The sequence below is a fragment of the Saccopteryx bilineata genome, chromosome 8, assembly GCF_036850765.1.
Source record: "Saccopteryx bilineata isolate mSacBil1 chromosome 8, mSacBil1_pri_phased_curated, whole genome shotgun sequence".
Lineage (NCBI taxonomy): Eukaryota > Metazoa > Chordata > Mammalia > Chiroptera > Emballonuridae > Saccopteryx > Saccopteryx bilineata.
The window spans coordinates 84120790-84141371 of NC_089497.1; the positions used below are offsets into that span (position 1 = coordinate 84120790).

At 40.0% G+C, this 20582-nt stretch overlaps 1 protein-coding gene across 5 annotated transcripts in view; it reads right to left on the bottom strand.

Annotated features, from left to right (window-relative positions):
• The window catches only part of FNDC3B (fibronectin type III domain containing 3B), a 399472-nt gene that overhangs the window by 176648 nt on the left and 202242 nt on the right, over positions 1-20582 (bottom strand). For all 5 annotated transcript variants that reach the window (XM_066240652.1, XM_066240651.1, XM_066240650.1 and 2 more), the window contains exon 4: positions 9686-9762. In XM_066240652.1, coding sequence (XP_066096749.1) covers positions 9686-9762 — 77 coding nt within the window. The remainder of the gene's footprint in view (positions 1-9685; positions 9763-20582) is intronic.

The window sequence follows — 20582 nt, forward strand, 5'->3', positions numbered from 1 at the left end:
TGCACTCCAACTGGGATTCACCCAGCAAGCCCACTAGAGGGTGATGCTCTGCCCATCAGGGGCATTGCTCTGTTGCTCAGCAACTGAGCTCTTCTTAGTGCCTGAGGTGGGGGCCATGGAGCCATCCTCAGTGCCAGGGCTAACTCGCTCCAATCAAGCCATAGTTGCAAGAGGAGAGAGGGAGAAAGGGAGAGAGGGAGGTGAGAAGGGGAGGGGTGGAGAAGCAGGTGGGCACTTCTCCTGTGTGCCCTGGCCGGGAATTGAACCCAGGACTTACACACACTGGGCCAATGCTCTAACACTGAGCCAACTGGCCAGGGCCTAGTAACAAATTCATTACCAAAAATTTTCCCCAGCCCTGACAGGGTAGCTCAGTAGGTTAGAGCATCATTCTGATACCAAGATTGTGCGTTCCATCCCCAATCAGGGCACATACAATAATCAACCAATGCATGCATAAATAAGTGGAACAACAAACAGTTGTTCCTCTTTATCTCTTTCCTTTCTCTCTAAAATCAATAAAAATACTTAAAAAAAATTTTCTCCCATAACTCAGGTAAATATGTGACATTCTTCTCTAAAATTTAAGATCATCTAAACCCAGTGAATTGCAGGTCTGTCATGCCTGACTCTCTTATGTTAAATGTTTTAAATATTAAGTATTATTTAATATTATTATTTTAATATTTTATTTCAAAAAAAGCTGGAAAAATTATACCTTTGCAATGTAAGTTCTACATCAATGGCAAACACAGCTGAGTAGTTTATTTTATCAATCACCAACTAGGAGTACAGAGGTGTTAACTCTTCTATTTCCTTTCTGTACTAACCCCTCACTCTGTATTTTCTAATACAAGGTGGGCAAACGTAGGTTTACAGTTATTCGTATGGAAAATAATACAATCATTAATAAGTAATAATATAAGAATAAACTGTGTTTTGCATATTCACAACTCGAAAACTAGTTTTGCCCCACTCTGTACAGTGAACATAATAGAAGAAAAGCAAGTTTGTTGTTCATGGAGGGCAGAGATTTGAAACATAAGGTATGTACTTTCCCTAGCCCACACCCTTTTTGCTACTATCGATATAACTCCCACCACCATCACCCAAGTACCATTACGAGAAGGCAAAATTGGAATAAAGGAACATTCAAAGAGCAGCCAGAGTTATACAGAAGCAAGTGCTCCTTTTATTTGCTGATAAATTTAATTAACTTAAAAATGGTAGCAAAATTGAATGTCTTTTGTTCTGAAACTCCTGACTTCTCTGTCCTTTCAAATTTCATGATTACATCTGTGGCTGAAAATACCAAACATACTTCTCAATGTCATTTCTCTTCATATCTGTAATGGCTAACAATGATGAAATAATATTTGTTCTTTCTAAATGTTTCATTATCATTAATGCCCTGAGACATTAAACCCTCTAGATTTAAGACCAGCTCTTTTTGTCTAACAGCATGGAATTTTTGTAGCCAAATAGAAAAAAAACAAAACAAAACATTATTAGTGATGTTTATAGTTTCTAAAAGCCCTTTCTATAATACAAAGAATTACTCTGCAGGGTAGTTACTGATTGATAATATTTATCATATCCAGAATTTTTTTTTAAATGTTCTTTGAAAATCCCAATTACTTTTTTCAAACAGTTCTTGCCAATGGTTAAGTAATCAACCAGTCGTCTGCTGTATAGGTAACCAAACCTAAGGTTTTAAATATAGTAATTCCCCAAACATTTTACCTACACACTCATTTATATTTAAAATCTTAAATTTTCTAATAGTGCTTAGTTTTTGTTTTTTTTAAAGATTGTATTCAATTTTCAGAGGGGGGGGGAGAGAGAGAGAGGGAAAGAGAGAGAGAGAAGTGGGGAGAAGCAGGAAGCATCAACTCCCATATGTGCCTTGACCAGGCAAGCCCAGGGTTTCCAACCGGCGACCTCAGTGTTCCAGGTCAATGCTCTATCCACTGCGCCACCACAGGTCAGGCTATTAGTGCTTAGGTTTTAACCCACATGCCAACTCCAGGCAACGGTTAGGTATAAATTGAAAGGGCAATGGTTAGATCCAGATAACAAATCCAAGCCAGCCTGCTTTATGCGGGGTGATCACATGCTGAAGGTATGGGTATGGCACCTGTCCTCAGGACTTCTGGGCATGATTCTTACTGACAGACTTGTTCAGGAGGGACCAGTATAAAGAGATACTCTCAGAAACGGCAATCACCTCTTGGCTTGCTTCTTTGTACTGACACTTTCATAGACACAGAAATAAACCAAGCCACTCATCCCTCACAGAAATCTAAAACCTGGAAACAGGAACACAATTAGGGCATATATAAATAAAAAATCTTTTAGTACTTTACTGGACACACCTGGCTCTTTCCACGTGACTGTCCAATTACTTATAACTAAAACCACTGAGGTTTGGACAGGATGATGGAAAAAAGTATAGCCTTTATGGTATCTCTTTAATCCAACGACTTCAGGAACTCAAGTCATTCTAGAGTTGAGAGGATATTGGCAGTAATTTATAAAGACCTTCCAAATCAAGAAGGAAGCCTGGCCAAGCTAAGAGACACAGTTTACGGACTGCAGAACCAAGGCTGGGTCTTCAGCTGGCTCGGCTCTGTCTTATCAAACCCATCTACCACCTCAAGGTGGAAGGGAGAGAGCCCTGTTCAGCCAGAGCTGAGCTTCTCATGACACCAATGACAGTCAGGCAGCCCCTTCTTGAGCAGAAATACAGCACTGGGCAGAGGCTGAATGCAAATTACAAATTGACAAATTTAGTGTAACAATTCAAGTTGTAACGATAACTCGTGTGATTTGTATATCAATTAATAGTTTATGAAATGCTTGGAACGGAACTTATCTTGCATAATACTCAGAAGATCCTCTGCTCTGGCCGGACAGCTCGGTTATAGAGCATCGTCCCGAAGCACAGAGGTTGCTGGTTCAATCCCTGGTCAGGGCACATACAGGAACAGATCTTGTTCCTGTCTCTGTCTCTCTTTCCCTTCCTCTCTCACTAAAATTACTACAAAAATAAAAAAATTTTTAATTAAAACAAGATCCTCTAACATAGCTAACACTGTTGTCCTATATTCTAGATGAAGAATTTCAGAATTAAGTAACTTAATAAACCATGATCAGCTAAGTATATTTTATTGTATCTCACAAAACTAAATATCAAAAAGGCCCATACTTGAAGATCAAAAAATCAAATCTAACCCCCCCCCCAGTACCTGTGTGAAACATAAAAACACCAGACAAGTGAGAAGTTACATTCACAAAGGTGCATGAAATAAAATGGGTAATTTATTCCAGTCTAAATGGAAATGCTGTTTTAAAGAAAAAAATATGTATCAGAAGACAAATAGTAAGCAGAGATCTGATGGTTTAATCTGTGCTAAACTTAGCTACTTTTAAGATACGAATAAAGCTATCCTATGAGGCATCTGTGGGTAGTAACTGTCCCTGTCGCTCCAGCCACTGATGGGCACAGACAAGGTGGCCGATCACAGAGATGACTTCAGTCCAGCTTCTCAAGCACACTCACATGGAAACACAGGCAGCTTGCTCTTGACGGTATCTATGAATTTTATAATTTACATTTAAAAATGTTCCACCAGTCTGCCAATGGGTTCTACAGCCCAAGAAATGATTAAGAATCCATGCTGATGATACTCATAACTCAGATCATATTCACACACAGCAAAGTAAGTTTGTAAACCTGACAGGTTCCAAAGTGTGTGTAGAAATATGTTGGGCAGATAAAATATATTATGCTTACTTTGTTAAAGATGGCGCTGTCCACGTGGAAGCTGTTGCCCAGGTGATATTAATGTGTGTTGAGGGCGGGCTGTGGGCAGGCAAGATCCTTGTGGTCTGGGGCTTGGTTTTAGGACTAAGCCTTACCCACCCTTTTTGATGTGGGGTGGACTTTGTATCAGAGACTTCCCTATTTTGTATATTGGATTAAAGGTTTGGATTTCTGCACTATAAAGTGGGGCAGACTGGGAGCTTGCTCTCTCGGTTCCTGAGATTAGCATTAGAGAGGAGAGAGCAGAGAGAGGCCATGTGGAGGAGACCAGGAGAACAGCCAAGATGGTGGAGTGTTGAGTGAGAAGCCAGTTTGTGCAGAGTTTGTGCAGGGAGAAGGAAGGAGATGGGGAACAGAGGTGAATAAGTCTGGTGAGCTAGAAACCTTTGATTCTAGGAAACTTGGATAAAGTCAGTAGCTTAATGAGCACTGAATGAGTGGGTTTTGGAGCCCAGTGTGTGTTTTTACTTTCCCGCCGGGTGCAGGCTAGGATTAAAGATGATGGCCCACCAGTTCTTGGCTCCGTTGTTTCATTACCGTCTATACGAATCCTATGTGAACCTGCATGGGCCAGGCTGCTGTGTTGGTGGCCGTGGCTACTGGCTTTACATATAAAATGCACTTAACCTTCATAAAGTTTTGTATCCAACAGGTTAGACAAAGATATTTTTCTAACGAAAGTTGTTACATTACAAATATGTTACTAATTAGAAAGACAGACTATACTAACTGCAATAAAATCAAATATAATGTGCATAATTTAATTCTTACTAATGATTCAGAAGTCATTTCTAGATGGGATACTTTCTCAATATTATTATTATGAAAATGAACAATCATTTTTCCATAGAAGTCAGGAATAGAATTCTAGTCAACAGAACACCAAATGCCAAAGGAATGTGCCACACTGTTTTGGTAATGGTTGCTTACAGAAACTAACTTATATTCCCATGTGGTCTTCATTTTAAGGCAGTGTTTTTCAACCAGTGTGCTGCGAGACATGGTCAGGTGTGAGTATAAATACATTTAGAAACTATATTATTAACTATATGTATAATATGTACTGCGTTAGAGTGTCATTTTGTGTCATTTTGGTAGGTGGTGTGCCCCAGGATTTTGTAAATGTAAAAAATGTGCCGCGGCTCAAAAAAGGTTGAAAATCACTGTTTTAAGGAGCAGTAGAGGAGAACTGGCTAATACTAGATTAGAAAGAACCTCAGACCTGCTCCGACCCTTCTCTTCCCCCCACCCCTCCACAGGTGCTGACTCCAGCCAGTCTGCCACACTCTGGGAAGTGCCTATTGTGTGCTGAGCACCTTTCGAGAAACTAGATGCAGTGATGAGCAGGACACATAGGGTTCCTGACCTTGTGGAACTTAAATGCTAAAACGGAGGGAGACCAACAATGACCAAGTAAGCAAACAAATGAACCACCCAAATATATAACTTAAAAGTATTCCTAAGAATCACACAGGGAGTTGGACGCAGAGCCCCCCTGGGCTCCTGTTTCCTCCTGCTAATCTTGTGTTCTATTAAACTACAATGTCAGGATCTCAGAAACAAAGGAAATTCAAGAGACAATGCAGAACAGGGAGACAGAGAAGGCTCAGAAAGAAGAAACTTGCACAGTGCTTTGAGGGGAGGTACATCCTGGGGACATTCTTTTATTTAGCAATGCCAACCTGTCTGTAATTATTCCTCCGGCAAAATAAGCCATATAATGAAAAATACAGTTGCTGAAAACCTGCTGACGATGGAAACTAGACCAAAAGAGACACATAAGGCCTTTGCGCTTTCCAAGGCTCCCACCTCCACGCATACACTGTTCATCCTGAATCCTTTCCTAGCCCTCCCACAGAAAAATCAATGTCACAAAGGACATGCAAGAGATTCCAATTCTCTTTATTCTTAGATGCCAATGGCTCTGATTCTCAGTCTGTCGGGGCACATGGCAATGCCCCATGCTCCTTTCTAAAGCTCATCATTTTCACAGCACTGGAGAGAAACCAAGCACTGGGTTAATCCCAGGTTTGATCACTACAAGGAAGGACCGAGGCGAACATGGACAGTTTAGCTGGCTTGGTGGAGCAAAACTGAGAAAAGCACATTAAGGTTCCCATCAAGCAGCCCCACCCTTTCTCCACAGGGTCTCTGATTTCTGGCCAACTCTTTCAAAAATCCTCACTGGAGAATGACCAACCATACCAAAATTTAAACACATTTTAAAATAAGACTTCATATCTCTCCTAGGTCAGGGAAAATAGAATATATATAATTTCAACAGGTGTTTACCCATTAACTACCCCCCAAAACAAAGAAATCAGGTACTGTGTGTGTGTGTGTGTGTGTGTATATATATATATATATGTATATATATATATATACACACACACTCTGCTATAACAACAAAAATACTTATTCAACTACTATTCAGTTTTTTCGTTACATCAATGAATCTGGAGAAAAAAGAGTTCCCAAATTATAGAACATTAACTTGGATGCTTCACTTTTTCTTCTCATATGCTTTTTTAATCTTTGGGTCTACGTGAAGTTCTTCCTGTCACATTTGAAAAATGGTTCATAAATTACTATGAAAGGATGGAAAATAAAACTCCAGGCATCTGCTGAAGAAATTTTTACATATAAATTATTCAGAAAGTTAATGATGAGGTTAAAAATTGAGAAGAACCATGGCCAGTATACAATGAAAGGAAAAAATTGCTTCATACTGTGTGATCTCAATATGTATTTAGAAAGGCAAACTGCCAAAGTTTCGTTGAAATTGTTCTAACAGTCTTCTTCATTATAACAGCTTCCACTTATTGAATGCCCACTGTTAATGTGAAATGTCACACCTCACATAACATTTCTCTTAAATCCTTATCTCTAACAGATCAGGTAGGTATTCAAATATGTGGTGAAAGAATGTGTAAAACTTACATAGGAAGTAGCCATGGTGGAATTTGAAGGCCCTTTCAATTAATGTCCATTTCTTCCCAGCGTAGTCTTTGCCCTGTTTTCTCCCATACTTTCAATTCTAACCACACTCACAAATGTTTGATATAATAGAAATGATAGTAAATGTGACCAAACTATTCCTTCTTACCTAAATAAAGTTTCTTGTAGTTTAAAACAAACAAAAGAAAAACCTAGCCTATATTTTCTCTTAAGTTGAAACGGTCAGGTTATTTTCTTTTCCTCAAACCTCCCCCAGCCTCCCACCACAAAATGAAGCAACACACACACACACACACACCGTACTACATCAGAGCCTACCGAGTTGAAAGGACAAGATTCCCCTATTCGCCTACCCTAAGTTCACACTATCTTTAAGGTCCATGGGTTCAGTCCTTCTCAACCTAAGAAAAACAAAGACTGTTTTGTTAACTGCAACTCAGAGCGGACCAGAGCTGTCTCTTCAACTATATGTCTCTTACTGTAAGATGGTCTCTGCACAATGACATTCATCTTTTATTAAATTTATTTGAACAATTTTCCAATTTATCTTTAAAGTAGTTTCAGCTACATAATTATGTAATGAATCTGTTACAATCAAGATTTTCTCCACGGACCCAGTTTAGTTATTAAGGTAACATTTTTAATCATTCACTTGCCTCCTCCCGTTTTCTTAAAACAGTGGACTCTTACTCGGGCACCGGGTGGTCTGGTACTGGAGCCGCTGGGTAGGCACAGCGCATGCTCATACCCACTGTCAGACAGTAATGTGATGTAAAGCAAATACACCTATCCGGGCAGCTGACTGCGGTCACCTCACAGTGGGAAACAGGTAGGAAGATGAGAAACGCTTGGTTTGCAGTTCTGCTCTCCTCTGAGCCTGTGCTGCCTCACATGCAAATCACAGGATCACCACTGGCAAGAGAGAGTACAGCACAGCTTCTCTTCCCACAGGATGGTCAACTTTTAACCGGTACCCCTTCCGTGGGCCGTTAGCATTAGAAAAGGTATTATTTCATCACAGTGATGAGAACTGTACTCTGTTCAACAGAATGAAACACTTCCTCAAAACAGATGAGCAGGAGGCCTAATGGAATTCTGCGTTCCTGTTCTTTTCTGTTCGCTGACTGGCAACGTGAGTGACCCACCCTCACGTGTCCTGGCTGGAGGCAACGTGAGTGTGACCCACCCTCACGTGTCCTGGCTGGAGGGGCTGCTCCGCACCCTGTCCCCTCTGGTGACTCCTATGGACAAACACTTGTGTACAACAAGTCATTTATTTAAAGCAGGGGAAAGACTGGCCAACATTCTGGCTACTAAAAACAAAACAAAAACAAACACAGATGCCAAACTGGCTCACGTGAATGTAAGGATGGAAAAAATAAGATTATAGTGGCTGCACTATGAATTAGATGGTAAAGAAAGAGATAAGTTTTACATCAGGGAAGGATACAATTTCTTTGATTCCTGCCTGAACTTTGGCAATTTTTGTATGTAGCTGCCAATTTTTTAGTCCTAGCAAGTCATTAAAAACTTAAAATTACAGATTTTTAAAACCATTGTAGAAACAGAAATAGAAAAAAAGTTGGAAGACTATAATCTAAAACAATGTTAACACAATGATTATCTTCTTTGGGTAATAAAATTGTAAGTTTGTTAATACTTTTCTGATTTTTTTTTTCAGAGTAAAGGATGTTCCTCCAACGAGAAGAAAAAAAAAGAACAAAAGAGGCAAAAAAGAGAAAAAGAGCTGGTCAGAAACTTGGAAAGGAAGGTGTGCGAGGAGGACAGGGGAGACACTCGCCCTGCACTGTGCCCAGGACAGAGCCCAGTCTCCTCCCACGCCCACGGCCCGGGCACCCAGCCCGCGTACAGGAGAATAACTCTTTCCTCTAACATTATTTTTATCTTCCAATATACCTATTACTTTTTAAATTGCTATTGGCTATTGCTGGGCAAATGACTTTGTAAAATTTGTATTTTCTGATTTTGCTCACTTTTATTGTTAAAAATAGCTGCTGTCCAGATTTGTGATCTGTGAAACCACTAATTAGCTTCCTGAGAAGGGGCTTTGTTATGCTAATGTATGCTGGAGGAGGGGTTTCATGCCAAAAAGTTTTAAGAAAAAGAAGGAGGAAGAGGAAGGAGGCCATGTTTTTGCAGAGTTTGTGCAGAGAGAAGGAGATGGGGAGCCACTGGGGACTGAGGCTGGTGGGGGGCCTTTGATTCCAGGAAAAACCAGGGAAGATTCTCCTGGTTATGGAACCAGAGAATGTGAGTGGCTTCTGGTGCCTGTGTGTTTGTTTCTACTCGCCAGCCTGTTGCGAGGCTAGAATAAATGAATGGCTCACCAGTTTTTGGCTCCACAGTTTCTTTACTGTCTGTCTGATCTAATGGGAACCTGCACCTGCCTGGCAGCTGTGATGGCCGTGGCTACTGGCTGTACAGCTATATTGGCCACTTATTTAAAAGAAAATAAAATTTTAGAGAAATGTGAGAACAAGCAGCCAAGTTCTCACATCATACTCAGTAATAATTCACCAAGACCAGGATGGGCCACATTATGGAGAAATGGGACTCCCATAACAGGCATTGTCTCCTTTGATATTTTTACCAATTAATCTTTAAGGCAGTAGACTCTGTAAGGAAATCACAGTCACTGTCAAGCATGAAACCCATACTGGTGAAGGGCAGCTGAGCAGCCCTGCAACACTCCTCTCCCCCTAACTCTCCTGCACGGCAAGCAGCTAGACTGAGGAAGGGCCACGTAGTGCTACAAAAATGACAACTCTAGCACTGTCCAAACTCAACTAATCTTGGAATAAGTTTGCAAGCCACAACCTATAGTCTCTTGGTACAATGACCGTGCCCATAATAAGCAGATAAGTCCATCAACTGGCTTACCTGTGAGATATAGCCTGGAGGCACGTGGATGGGAGGAATGGAGCCATTCGGTGACATCATGGGAACTTCAGCAGGTCCTGAAAGAGGCAAGAGTAAGATATTATTAACAGTATTCAATATTACTGGCGTTTGTGAAATATTATCAAAACTCAAGAGAATCACTTTGACTATTTTCAATAATGGGCACGTGTGCCTTAGACATAAAATTGTGGATGAGAAAGGGTTCTCCAGCTGTGTAAGTCAAGGGGGAAAACCAAAACTACGAGCATCTTTCTTTATAAATATTTAATGATTCCCAAATCCTCAAGTTCTGTACAGCAAGGCTGCTTAGTTAAGAATGCTCTAACCAAGTGGGGCAAAAAGTTTCTTCTTGTTTTCCTTTTTAAAGAGTGTTATTAATAACTGCTTAAACGAAACAATTTTAAATGATTTTATCGCCTCTGGTTTAAAAAGCCCCAATGGACTTGGGTTTATAATTTACATTTCAATTTATTTTCAGCAAATTACTAAAACATGACATTAATTCTGAAATAAAAGAAACCATAGCAGACTCCAAAACAACTGAATTTGGAATACCTCTTATGTTATAAAGTGGGGGTTGGGGGATGGAGAGACCGTATTTTAAAACTAGGCACAATTAGAAATGCTCATGCCAAATTTACTTGGGGTTGTTTCAAAGCAAAGCATTCAATTAACAAGAGGGAAGTTTCAAATTCATCAAAAGTTAAACACATGTCTAACACAAACAAAGAATAGTAAGGCAACACACCTAAAACATAGTGTAAATTAATATTTAATTACGAAGAAACTGCAATATTTGTCATAACATCAAAATCAGCTTCTGACATGCTTCCATGACTGTGGTCTCTCTAGATTTGTGAGAACCTTGCCACTCCTGCTTCTCAGTTTGGTAGCAGGCTTCCCTATTTAAGCAGCCCACCTCCCAAATGTCAATCCAAAACTGTGTTTTTTTGTTTTTTAAAAATTTCCTGGGATGACAGTGGTTAATGGGATTATATTGGTTTGAAATGCCCATTTCCACAATACACAATCTATGGGTCTATGGCACTGCAGTGTGTGCCCACCATCCAAGTCAAAGAGCACCCTCCATCACTACGCACTTGGCTCTCCTCATCCTGCCCCGCCCCACGCGTTTCTAGTCTGAGATGCGACTTCATGGCTCCAAGTGCCCTGTGGTGTTTATTTGCTCTCCTCTAATGAGTGTTGTGCTGCCCACAATGAAAATTGCTGGACTGTAACAAAAACCAAGAAAAATACAACACTTTTCTTGGCAAAAGAAGACAGATCCTGCCACCCAATGCTGCATTTACATGTGAGCATAATGGACTCTTCAGCTCCCAGTACAACCCTACCTTACAGGGGAGTCCCAGTGGGGGGTGGAGGGACAGGGGGTTGAGGGGCCCATCCATGGGTCTACAAGTAAAGGGGGAAACACAAAGGAGCAGGGCAGAAATAGATGCTGATATTTACCTAGCATACCATCTGCCCAGAGTTCACACTGTAAAACACTAACTTAAAAACTGGTTTCTCACAGGTTAACAAACTGGTGATCATTTAAAGCAAAAAAGAATGTCATAAAAATGAATAACTGTATAAACCTGTTCTGTTTTTATGTATGATTTCAATTAATACAATCACTGAAAGCACTTTCCAAATCTTTCTTATCAGCTTCAGCATTTTTGCCATAGTCATCAAGATATTTTTATATTTACTAGTTTTATCTGGATTGCCTCACTTAAATATCAGACAACTATTTCACCCTTAGCCTGAGCAGTATCTGTGAAGTCCAAGGGTCTCTGCCTAGTTTCATTCCCGTCTCACTAGTCACACTGGTTATGTGACCTTGAACAATTCACGTTAGAGCCTCACTACTCAACAGTTAAAACAATCCTACCTCATATGGTTGGGTTTAAAGATTAAATTCAATAATGCTCACACACACAAAAAAAAAACGCTTACAGTAGTACACAGCAAAATAATCACTCATCAGAAAGTTAGTAATCTTTACAATGTTTTTAAACTTTTTACTTATAGCTTTTTGGTTTGTTTGTTACATTGTAAGTATTGATTTATTTTAATAGTCCTTGTGACACATAAAATCGACAAGTATACACTTTGTACAATATTGCCTTATGAGGCAAACCTGTATTAGATAAACATCAAATATTTCAGATGTGAACAGAAAGACTGTCACCTCAGTATTGTTTTTTAATCGCCAAAATGTGTACCAGGCAGTCTCTTAACCTCGGGAATGACCCCTAAAACCGTTAAAGTCATTTGTATAAAATGCTTTAAAGAGTAATTTACAGTCAGAAAATGTTTTCTTCCAAGCCTTGATTTCAAAAGTAGCAAATGACTTTAGTATGCTTGTTCCCCCTTCCTCTTATCACTGTCATCAAAAACCTTACAAAGGGCATTGCCAAACATATAGTAATGACTTCTGAAATTCAACTTTGCCTTGGAACCCCAAGGTCCCTCTCCTTTCTGAAATAACCCACTACATTCACAGGCATTCTTGAGATTAAAAGCTAGCAGGTAATGAATGAATGAATGAATGAATGAATGAATGAATGTAGGAAGGAATGAATGAATGAACAAACGAACGAATGAATCACAGTGCTGGTATGAGAAAAAGTTTTTGAGTCTCTAAACACTTGTCTCCCAATCAGTGAGCTTACTGCCTCTGTGCAATGTCCTGCGTTGAGAACCTCCTGATACTATAACCCTTACCAAATTAAAACAGAAACTCTTCTCCCTAAACTTCAAGGACAGTTAGGTTCCTTTAGATTTCTTAATCAACACCTCATGACATAAAAGGATATAGCCCTTAAAATATAGTGAAAATGGTTCTTTCCTTGTTCAAATCACCAACACTGTCTATAATTGGAAGGGAGGGTTGTTGAGGGGGGGGTGTCATCACACAATCTTTTCAAACAAACCAACCACCTCTTTGACCATACTGAGAGATCACTGAACTATTAACACTGTTTTGAAATAATTTTTAAATCTCTTAAGGTATCTGGAACCCCTTTTAATTAAACACTGTTATACAGAGGTAGGACTGTAAGATATATGCATACATACGTTAAATAATTTGAAAATGAAAAGAAAACTACACTTCCAAAACACTGAGAGATATTTTTGAGAAGGTAATTAAGAAGTTCAGTTAGAGACCACATAAACTCTTCCAAAGAGTTGAAAAATGTCACATGCAGTTTCTAGAACTGGAACTAGAGTGGTTTCTAGGAGCCAAATAACTACATGAAAAAAAGCCTTGCGTGCTTTGATCAATTTCAGGTTTCAGGCTGAGATTTCAACAGTTAAAAGTTCTTCTTGTACTAAGAAGTGAGACACAAACAGGGAACTATGATTGGTTTACAGCCATTAAAAGATTAAATTGCAATATGCACTTATAGCATAACATCTTAAAAGTCTGCTAGCTGTTAATGAATTGACGATATTTCATTTACTTATAGCAGAGCTTCAAAAAGAAAGGTTGGCGAATTATTTATTTATTTATTTATTTATTTATTTATTTATTGAGAGATAGGAAAGGAGAGAAATGAGAAGCATCAACTCTTCATTGCGGCACTTTGGTTGATCATTGATGGTTTTCTCATATGTGCCTTGACCAGGCAGTTACAGCAGAGCGAGTGACCCCTTATTCAAGCCAGTGACCATGGGCTCAAGCCAGCAACCTTGAGCTTCAAGCCAGCAACCTTGGGCTCAAGCCAGCGACCATGGAGTCCTGTCAATCATCCCGCACTCAAGCCATATATGCCTGCACTCAAGCTGGAAACCTCAGGGTTTTGAACCTGAGTCCTCAGCATCTCAGGTCAACAATCCATCCACTGCACCACTGCCTGGTCAGGCTAATTATTCAACCAGCAGTAATTCATGCAAGGATCCTATGACTTAATTCCACATCAAAGACACTGATGGTAAATCCACCAAATGGTATTTTCAGGACCACACGCACATCAAGAGCTCCTGAGCCAAGGCTGTGAGGCCATTCTGCTTCATTTTGTGAGTCTTCCCTGCTTCCAGGGCTCCCCTGAGCTTACACATTCATATAGCTCTTGCTCTGATGCTATATTCAGAATATTTGCCCACTACGGAAGCAGAATTAACTAGAATGATTCGAAGTGAATGTACAAATGAGGTTTAGAAGTCTGAAAGTGGAAAAAATTGAGAAACCAGAGTATAAATTATCATTTAAACCAGCTTTAGAAATAGACCAGTTATAAATAATTATACTTCAATTTCAGATGTTTAAATAATATTTTTATAAGCTAAGTATTTACCAACAGGTGAACAAGTATTAAATGAATAAAATTATATTACTGAACCTGTCTATAAACTTGTGTGTCCAAATTGCTATTTCAACAATAGCTCTTAGTATCAAGAGATTATATTCTTATCCTATTAATTCAAATACCTTGTTCATAAAGTATGTTAAGGGATTAAGATTACAACATAGCAAGATAAAACTAATGGGGAAAATTAAGCAAAAGCAAAATAATGATGTGATAAAATCCAATAAACCTTATAAAAGTGACCCTTGTGTCTTTCTAAATAGCTAAAGAAGAGAAATTCTTGCTGGCCAAAGTACACAAAAGGATAAGGTCATACCTAGTACATAAGAAAATAATAATGGTGAAGGTAAGTATCAGAACAAAAGGTCTAAAAAAAAGTACAGTTACACTGTTTGCCATGGGTCAAAGATTGAATACAAAATGTAAGATCTTCTGATAAAATCCTGTGAATGTCTAATAATGAGTCTCCAATTACAATGATTCAAGACACATCGCGAAGCTAGGAGATGACACAGGCACTTTTGGGGATCACTGACTTTTTTTTAATTAATTTATTTATTTTTACAGGAACAGAGAGAGAGTCAGAGAGAGGGATAGATAGGGACAGACAGACAGGAACGGAGAGAGATGAGAAGCATCAATCATCAATTTCTCATTGCGACATCTTAGTTGTTCATTGATTGCTTTCTCATATGTGCCTTGACTGGGGGACTACAGCAGACCGAGTAACTCTTGCTCGAGTCAGCGACCCTGAACACAAGCTGACGAGCTTTTTGCTCAAGCCAGATGAGTCCGCGTTCAAGCTGGAGACCTCGGGGGTCTCGAACCTGGGTCATCCACATCCCAGTCCGATGCTCCATCCACTGCGCCACCGCCTGGTCAGGCTCATTGACTTTTTTGTTTTTAATTATTCAACATTGACTAATCCCACAAGAGAAGCAAAAGGAATACAAAGTAATAAAGTACAGATCCTAACCTCAAAGAGTCTTAAACTCTAGTGCAGGGGTCCCCAAACTTTTTACACAGGGGGCCAGTTCACTGTCCCTCAGACCGTTGGAGGGCCGGACTATAAAAAAAACTATGAACAAATCCCTATGCACACTGCACATATCTTATTTTAAAGTAAAAAAACAAAACGGGAACAAATACAATATTTAAAATAAAGAACAAGTAAATTTAAATCAACAAACTGACCAGTATTTCAATGGGAACTATGCTCCTCTCACTGACCACCAATGAAAGAGGTACCCTTCCAGAAGTGCTGCGGGGGCCAGATAAATGGCCTCAGGGGGTCGCATGTGGCCCGCGGGCCGTAGTTTGGGGACCCCTGCTCTAGTGCATGGCTTTCAAATGTTAACGTCCATCTGTTTTATCCAGAGGGTTTCTGGAAATGCAGGTTACTGAGCTACACTTACTATACTTTCAGGATCAGAGAGTGTAGGGTGAGTCCCAAGAGTTAGCATTCTTACAAGTTCTCAGGCAGCACAGCTGCTGCTGTCCAGGGACCATACTTTGATAACCCTTAGATCAGCTATTTTCAATCTTTTTCATCTCATGGTATAAACTAATTACTAAAATTCTGCAGCACACCAAAAACTTTTTTATTTTCCAATCTGACCCAAAAAATAGGCATGAGTTTGGTTCATTCATACCAATGCCTATTGTTGTGTTGGCTGTGTCATTTTTTATTTGACAATCTAAGGGGGAAAAGGTCAGTGCCCTTGACTAAATAGGTATTGCACGTTTCAAAAATTCTTGTAGCACACCAGCGGTTAACAATCACTGCCTTAAATGATTAAAAGGCAGTAAGTTAACACAGCTAACATCATACTCAATGGTAAAGAGACTGAAAGCTTTCCCCCTAACATCAGGAACAAGACAAGGATGATGACTTTCACCACCACTACACCTAACACTTGTACTGAAAGTTCCAGCCAGAACAGTAATAGGGGTAGGGGGTGCAGAGGAAGTAAAGACATCCAAATTAAAAAGCAAGGACTAAAACTATTTGCAGATCTTATATAAAGAAAACCGCAGATTGTGTACACACACACACACACACTACTATAGTTAATAAATTCAGTAAATTTGCAGGGTACAATAGGAACACAAGTTGATTATGTTTTTATACACCAGCAATAAACTATCTGAAAAGGGAATTAACCCTTTGAGTAGTAAGTTTTTTTGATGCTTGCTGAACCCCGGGAGTGTTTTTCAAAAAATGAAATTAGTTCCAGTTCCAGTTTTATTAACTTAAAATCATGTTTGTTTGATAACCAATTTATGGAAACAAGAAGAACATATATTTGCCTTTTTTAAATGTTGCCTTACACATTTTTAAAATAAATCGAAGGTACTCTGGATGGTCAGGAGGCATGAGGATGTACGTGAATGTTTGTACTACTCAAAGGGTTAAGAAAACAATTCCATTTACAACAGCATCCAAAAGAGTAAAACACCTAAGAATAAATTTAACCAAGAAGGTGGAAATACATGTATACAGACTGTAAAACATTGCTAAAAGAAATAAAAGATCTAATTTTTATCAAAATTCCAATGGCCTTTGACAGAAACAAAAAAGTCAATCTGCAAATTCAATACGGAACTGCAGGAGGCTCCAAACACACAGAAAGAACGAACTTGGTGCCCTGATCTGACATCCTATGCAAAATTAATTCAAAATGGATCACAAACCTATATATAACAGGAAAATCATAAAGCTCAGAAGAAAACGGGTATTTTTAGTGTTGAACTTGTTAATGGATTCTTAGAGAAGACACAAAAAGGACAAGCAACAACAAAAAAAAACACTAGATAAACTGAACTTCGTAAAAGTTTTAATACTTTTATGCATCAAAGAACATTATTAACTAAGTGGACAGACAAGCAACAGAATGTAAGAAAATATTTACATATCTTTTATCTGATAAAGGACCTGTACTCTAAATATATAAAGAATTCTCACAACTCAGCAAAAAGACAACCCAATTTCAAAATGGGCAAGGGCTTGAATAGATATTTCACAAAGGAAGATATATAAATAGCCAAAAGTACATAAAAAACGCTCAACATCATTAATCATTAGGGAAATGTAAATCAAAACCAGAATGAAATATCACTTCATACTCATTGTGGTGGCTAATCTCAGAAAAATAAAAAATAACTATTGGTAAATGTGTGGAGAAATTGGGACACTTACACAATTCCTGGAAGGAGTGGAAATGGTGCAGCTGCTGTGGAAAACAGGGCGGTGCTTCCTCAAGAAGTTGAACATAATTACCATATGGCCCACCAATACCACTCCTGGGTATATAAACCCAGAAGAATCAAAAACTGGAGCTCAAACAGTCACATGCAAACATGTTCACAGAGAAACTATTCACAATAGCCATAAAGTAGAAACAGCCAAAATGTCCATTAGGGGATGAATAAATAAATTTTATAAAATACAAACAATGGAATATTACTCAACCATAAAAAGAAAGTGCTGATATACACAACTATGTGGATGAGCCTTGAAAACATTATGCTAAGTAAAGAGGCCAGACACAAAAGGTCACATATTTTGTAATTTTGTTTATATGAAATATCCAGAATAATAAATCAACAAAGACAGAACTCATGTGGTTTCCAAGGACTGCAGGGTGGGAGGGATTTGGGGAACAACTGCTTAATGGGTTCAGGGTTTCCTTTTGGAGTGATGAAAATGTTTTAGAAGGTTACGTGCATTTCACATCAATGAAAAGATTTTTTTGTGACAGAGACAGAGAGACAGGGAGAGGGACAGATAAGGAGAGACAGAGATGAGAAGCATCAATTCTTCATTGGAGCTCCTTAGTCTCCTTAGTTGTTCATTGACTTCTTTCTCATATGTGCCTTGATTGAGGGGGTATGTGGAGGGCCTGTAGCAGAGTGAGTGACCCCTTGTTCAAGCCAGTGACCTTGGGTTCAAGCCAGCGACAATGGGGTCATGTCTACGATCTCATGCTCAAACCAGATGAGCCTGCGCTCGAGCCGGCTTGGGGTTTCGAACCTGGGTCCTCTGCATCCCAGTCCAATGCTCTACCCACTGTGCCACTGCCTGGTCAGGTGCAATAAAAATATTTTTTAAAAAGATGATGAGCACATAACCAAAGAAATGTAAGACAGTAAAACTGGGGTTACTAATAAACTACCAAAAAGTAACCAAGTATAAATCTCCTAGAGCAGTCAATCTTATACAGGGCGTGACAAATGTAGGTTTACAGTTGTGAGTACATGAAACACAACTTATTCTTGTATTATTATTTATTTATTATTGTTTTATTTTCCACACGAACAAATGTAAACATGCTTTTGCCTCACTTCGAACAATCATATTTTACAGGAAGCTATCTCTAGACACTGTGCTATGCAAAGACCAATGAGATGCATTCTCTATCCTCAGGGACTGACAGTCTACTTAAGGAGAGGCAGACATGTAAAACAAATAAACACAGGCAGGCACTTCAGGCAATGTCTAAATTTAGCAAGATTTGAAAAAAAGTATTATTCTGTGAACACATCATAATAATACTTTGGCACAGAACACTGTGCCGAAATGAGCAGTGAAAAGACCCTAGAAGTTGTACTGCTTGGCAAGTAAAGAAACTGCAGCCCACCCTGGCCGGTGGCTCAGTGGATAGAGTATCGGCCCGGTGTATGGACATCCCGGTTCCATTCCCACTCAGGGTACACAAGAGGGGGGACTATCTACTTCTTCCCCCTTTCTCTCCCTCCTCCCCTTCTGCAGCCAGTGGCTGGATTGGTTCAAGTGTGGCCCCAGGCACTAAGGATGGCCCGGTTGGTCCAGGCACATCAGCCTCAAGCATTAAAAAGAGCTTGGTACTTTAGCATCAGCCTCAGATGGGGTTGCCAGGTGGATCCCAGTCAGGGTGAATGTGGGAGTCTGTCTATCTCTCTTCCTCTCACCCAAAGAAGGGAGGGAGGGAGGGAAGGAACTGAGGTCTAGAAGCAAACTGACTAGCAGGCAGATGATGATGGAACAGGGTCTAAAACTCAGTTCTTCTAATTTTTAGCTCAGTGTTTTTTTTCTCATTTCCATCTGGAGTAAGATTTGTTATTTCTTAAAATGCTGCTGCAATGTCATTTTCTCTGAGAGGGAAGCTTTCATTCAGAGCCAGGTATTAGATGGTACGCTTCACTGGCTCTGATATACTGGTCCCTTCAACTGGTCACTGCTACTTCCCCCAGAGGCCCCCTGCAGAGAGAGGAACATCTGGACAGAGTAAAAGCCTGAGAGCCAATGAAGCCCAGGTTGGAATACGGGGCTGACCATTTGCCAGCATGATTCTGCGCAAGTTAATTAAAATCCCTCTGACTGATGAACACTTCTCTGACCTACAAAAAAATCTACTTCCAAGGACTGCTCTGGAGACTGGAAGATGTAATACATAAAAAAGTACCCAGCACAGTGCCTTATCAAATAATGGTATTTAAAAAATTAACTTTAATGTGCTACAAAAAGAAAAGCACTGTACGAACGAAGAGGTTAACAGAGAGGAATCATTTACCACAGAAACAAAGTTATATTTGCTTAAATCAGTAAGTTAGTTGTTTGGTTCATCACATATTTTGTTCTAAAAACACATTCCCATCTTGTAGCTTAAAAATAATATCCTCCTGGCCCTGGCCAGTTGGCTCAGTGGTAGAGCGTCAGCCTGGCGTGCGGAAGTCCTGGGTTCGATTCCCGGCCAGGGCACACAGGAGAGGCACCCATCTGCTTCTCCACCCCTCCCCCTCTCCTTCCTCTCTGTCTCTCTCTTCTCCTCCTGCAGCCGAGGCTCCACTGAGCAAAAGATGGCCCGGGTGCTGAGGATGGCTCTACGGCCTCTGCCTCAGGCGCTAGAATGGCTCTGGGGCGTCGCATCGGGTGCATGCGGGAGTCTGACTGCCTCCCCGTTTCCAGCTTCAGAAAAATACTATATATATATTATATATATTATATATATATTATATATATATCCTCCTTTAGAAAAATGTAATGTTTTAGATATATGAATTATGATTATTAAAAAAATATGAGCCAAATTTTAAAAAGGGAAGGATCACTGCTTCCTCCTAGTTGTCTCAGTTCTCACCACAGTCCTAGTTCTCCGCCTCTCCCCAAAGCGCTCGTCAGCTCTCCCCAATCTAGGGACCTTAGACAGGCGGGTACGCCTCACTGTTCTGAGGCAGCCTCTCCCCAATCTAGGGACCTTAGACAGGCGGGTACGCCTCACTGTTCTGAGGCAGCCTCTCCCCAATCTAGGGACCTTAGACAGGCGGGTACGCCTCACTGTTCTGAGGCAGCCTCTCCCCAATCTAGGGACCTTAGACAGGCGGGTACGCCTCACTGTTCTGAGGCAGCCTCTCCCCAATCTAGGGACCTTAGACAGGCGGGTACGCCTCACTGTTCTGAGGCAGCCTGAATCAAAGGGTCTGCCCTCCTTTTCTGAAAGTTGGATCGTCTACCTCCCTCTGACACTGGCTTTATTACATGTTTCTAGTCTGGCTCAACCCTTGTCCTTAAAAGTAGCAAG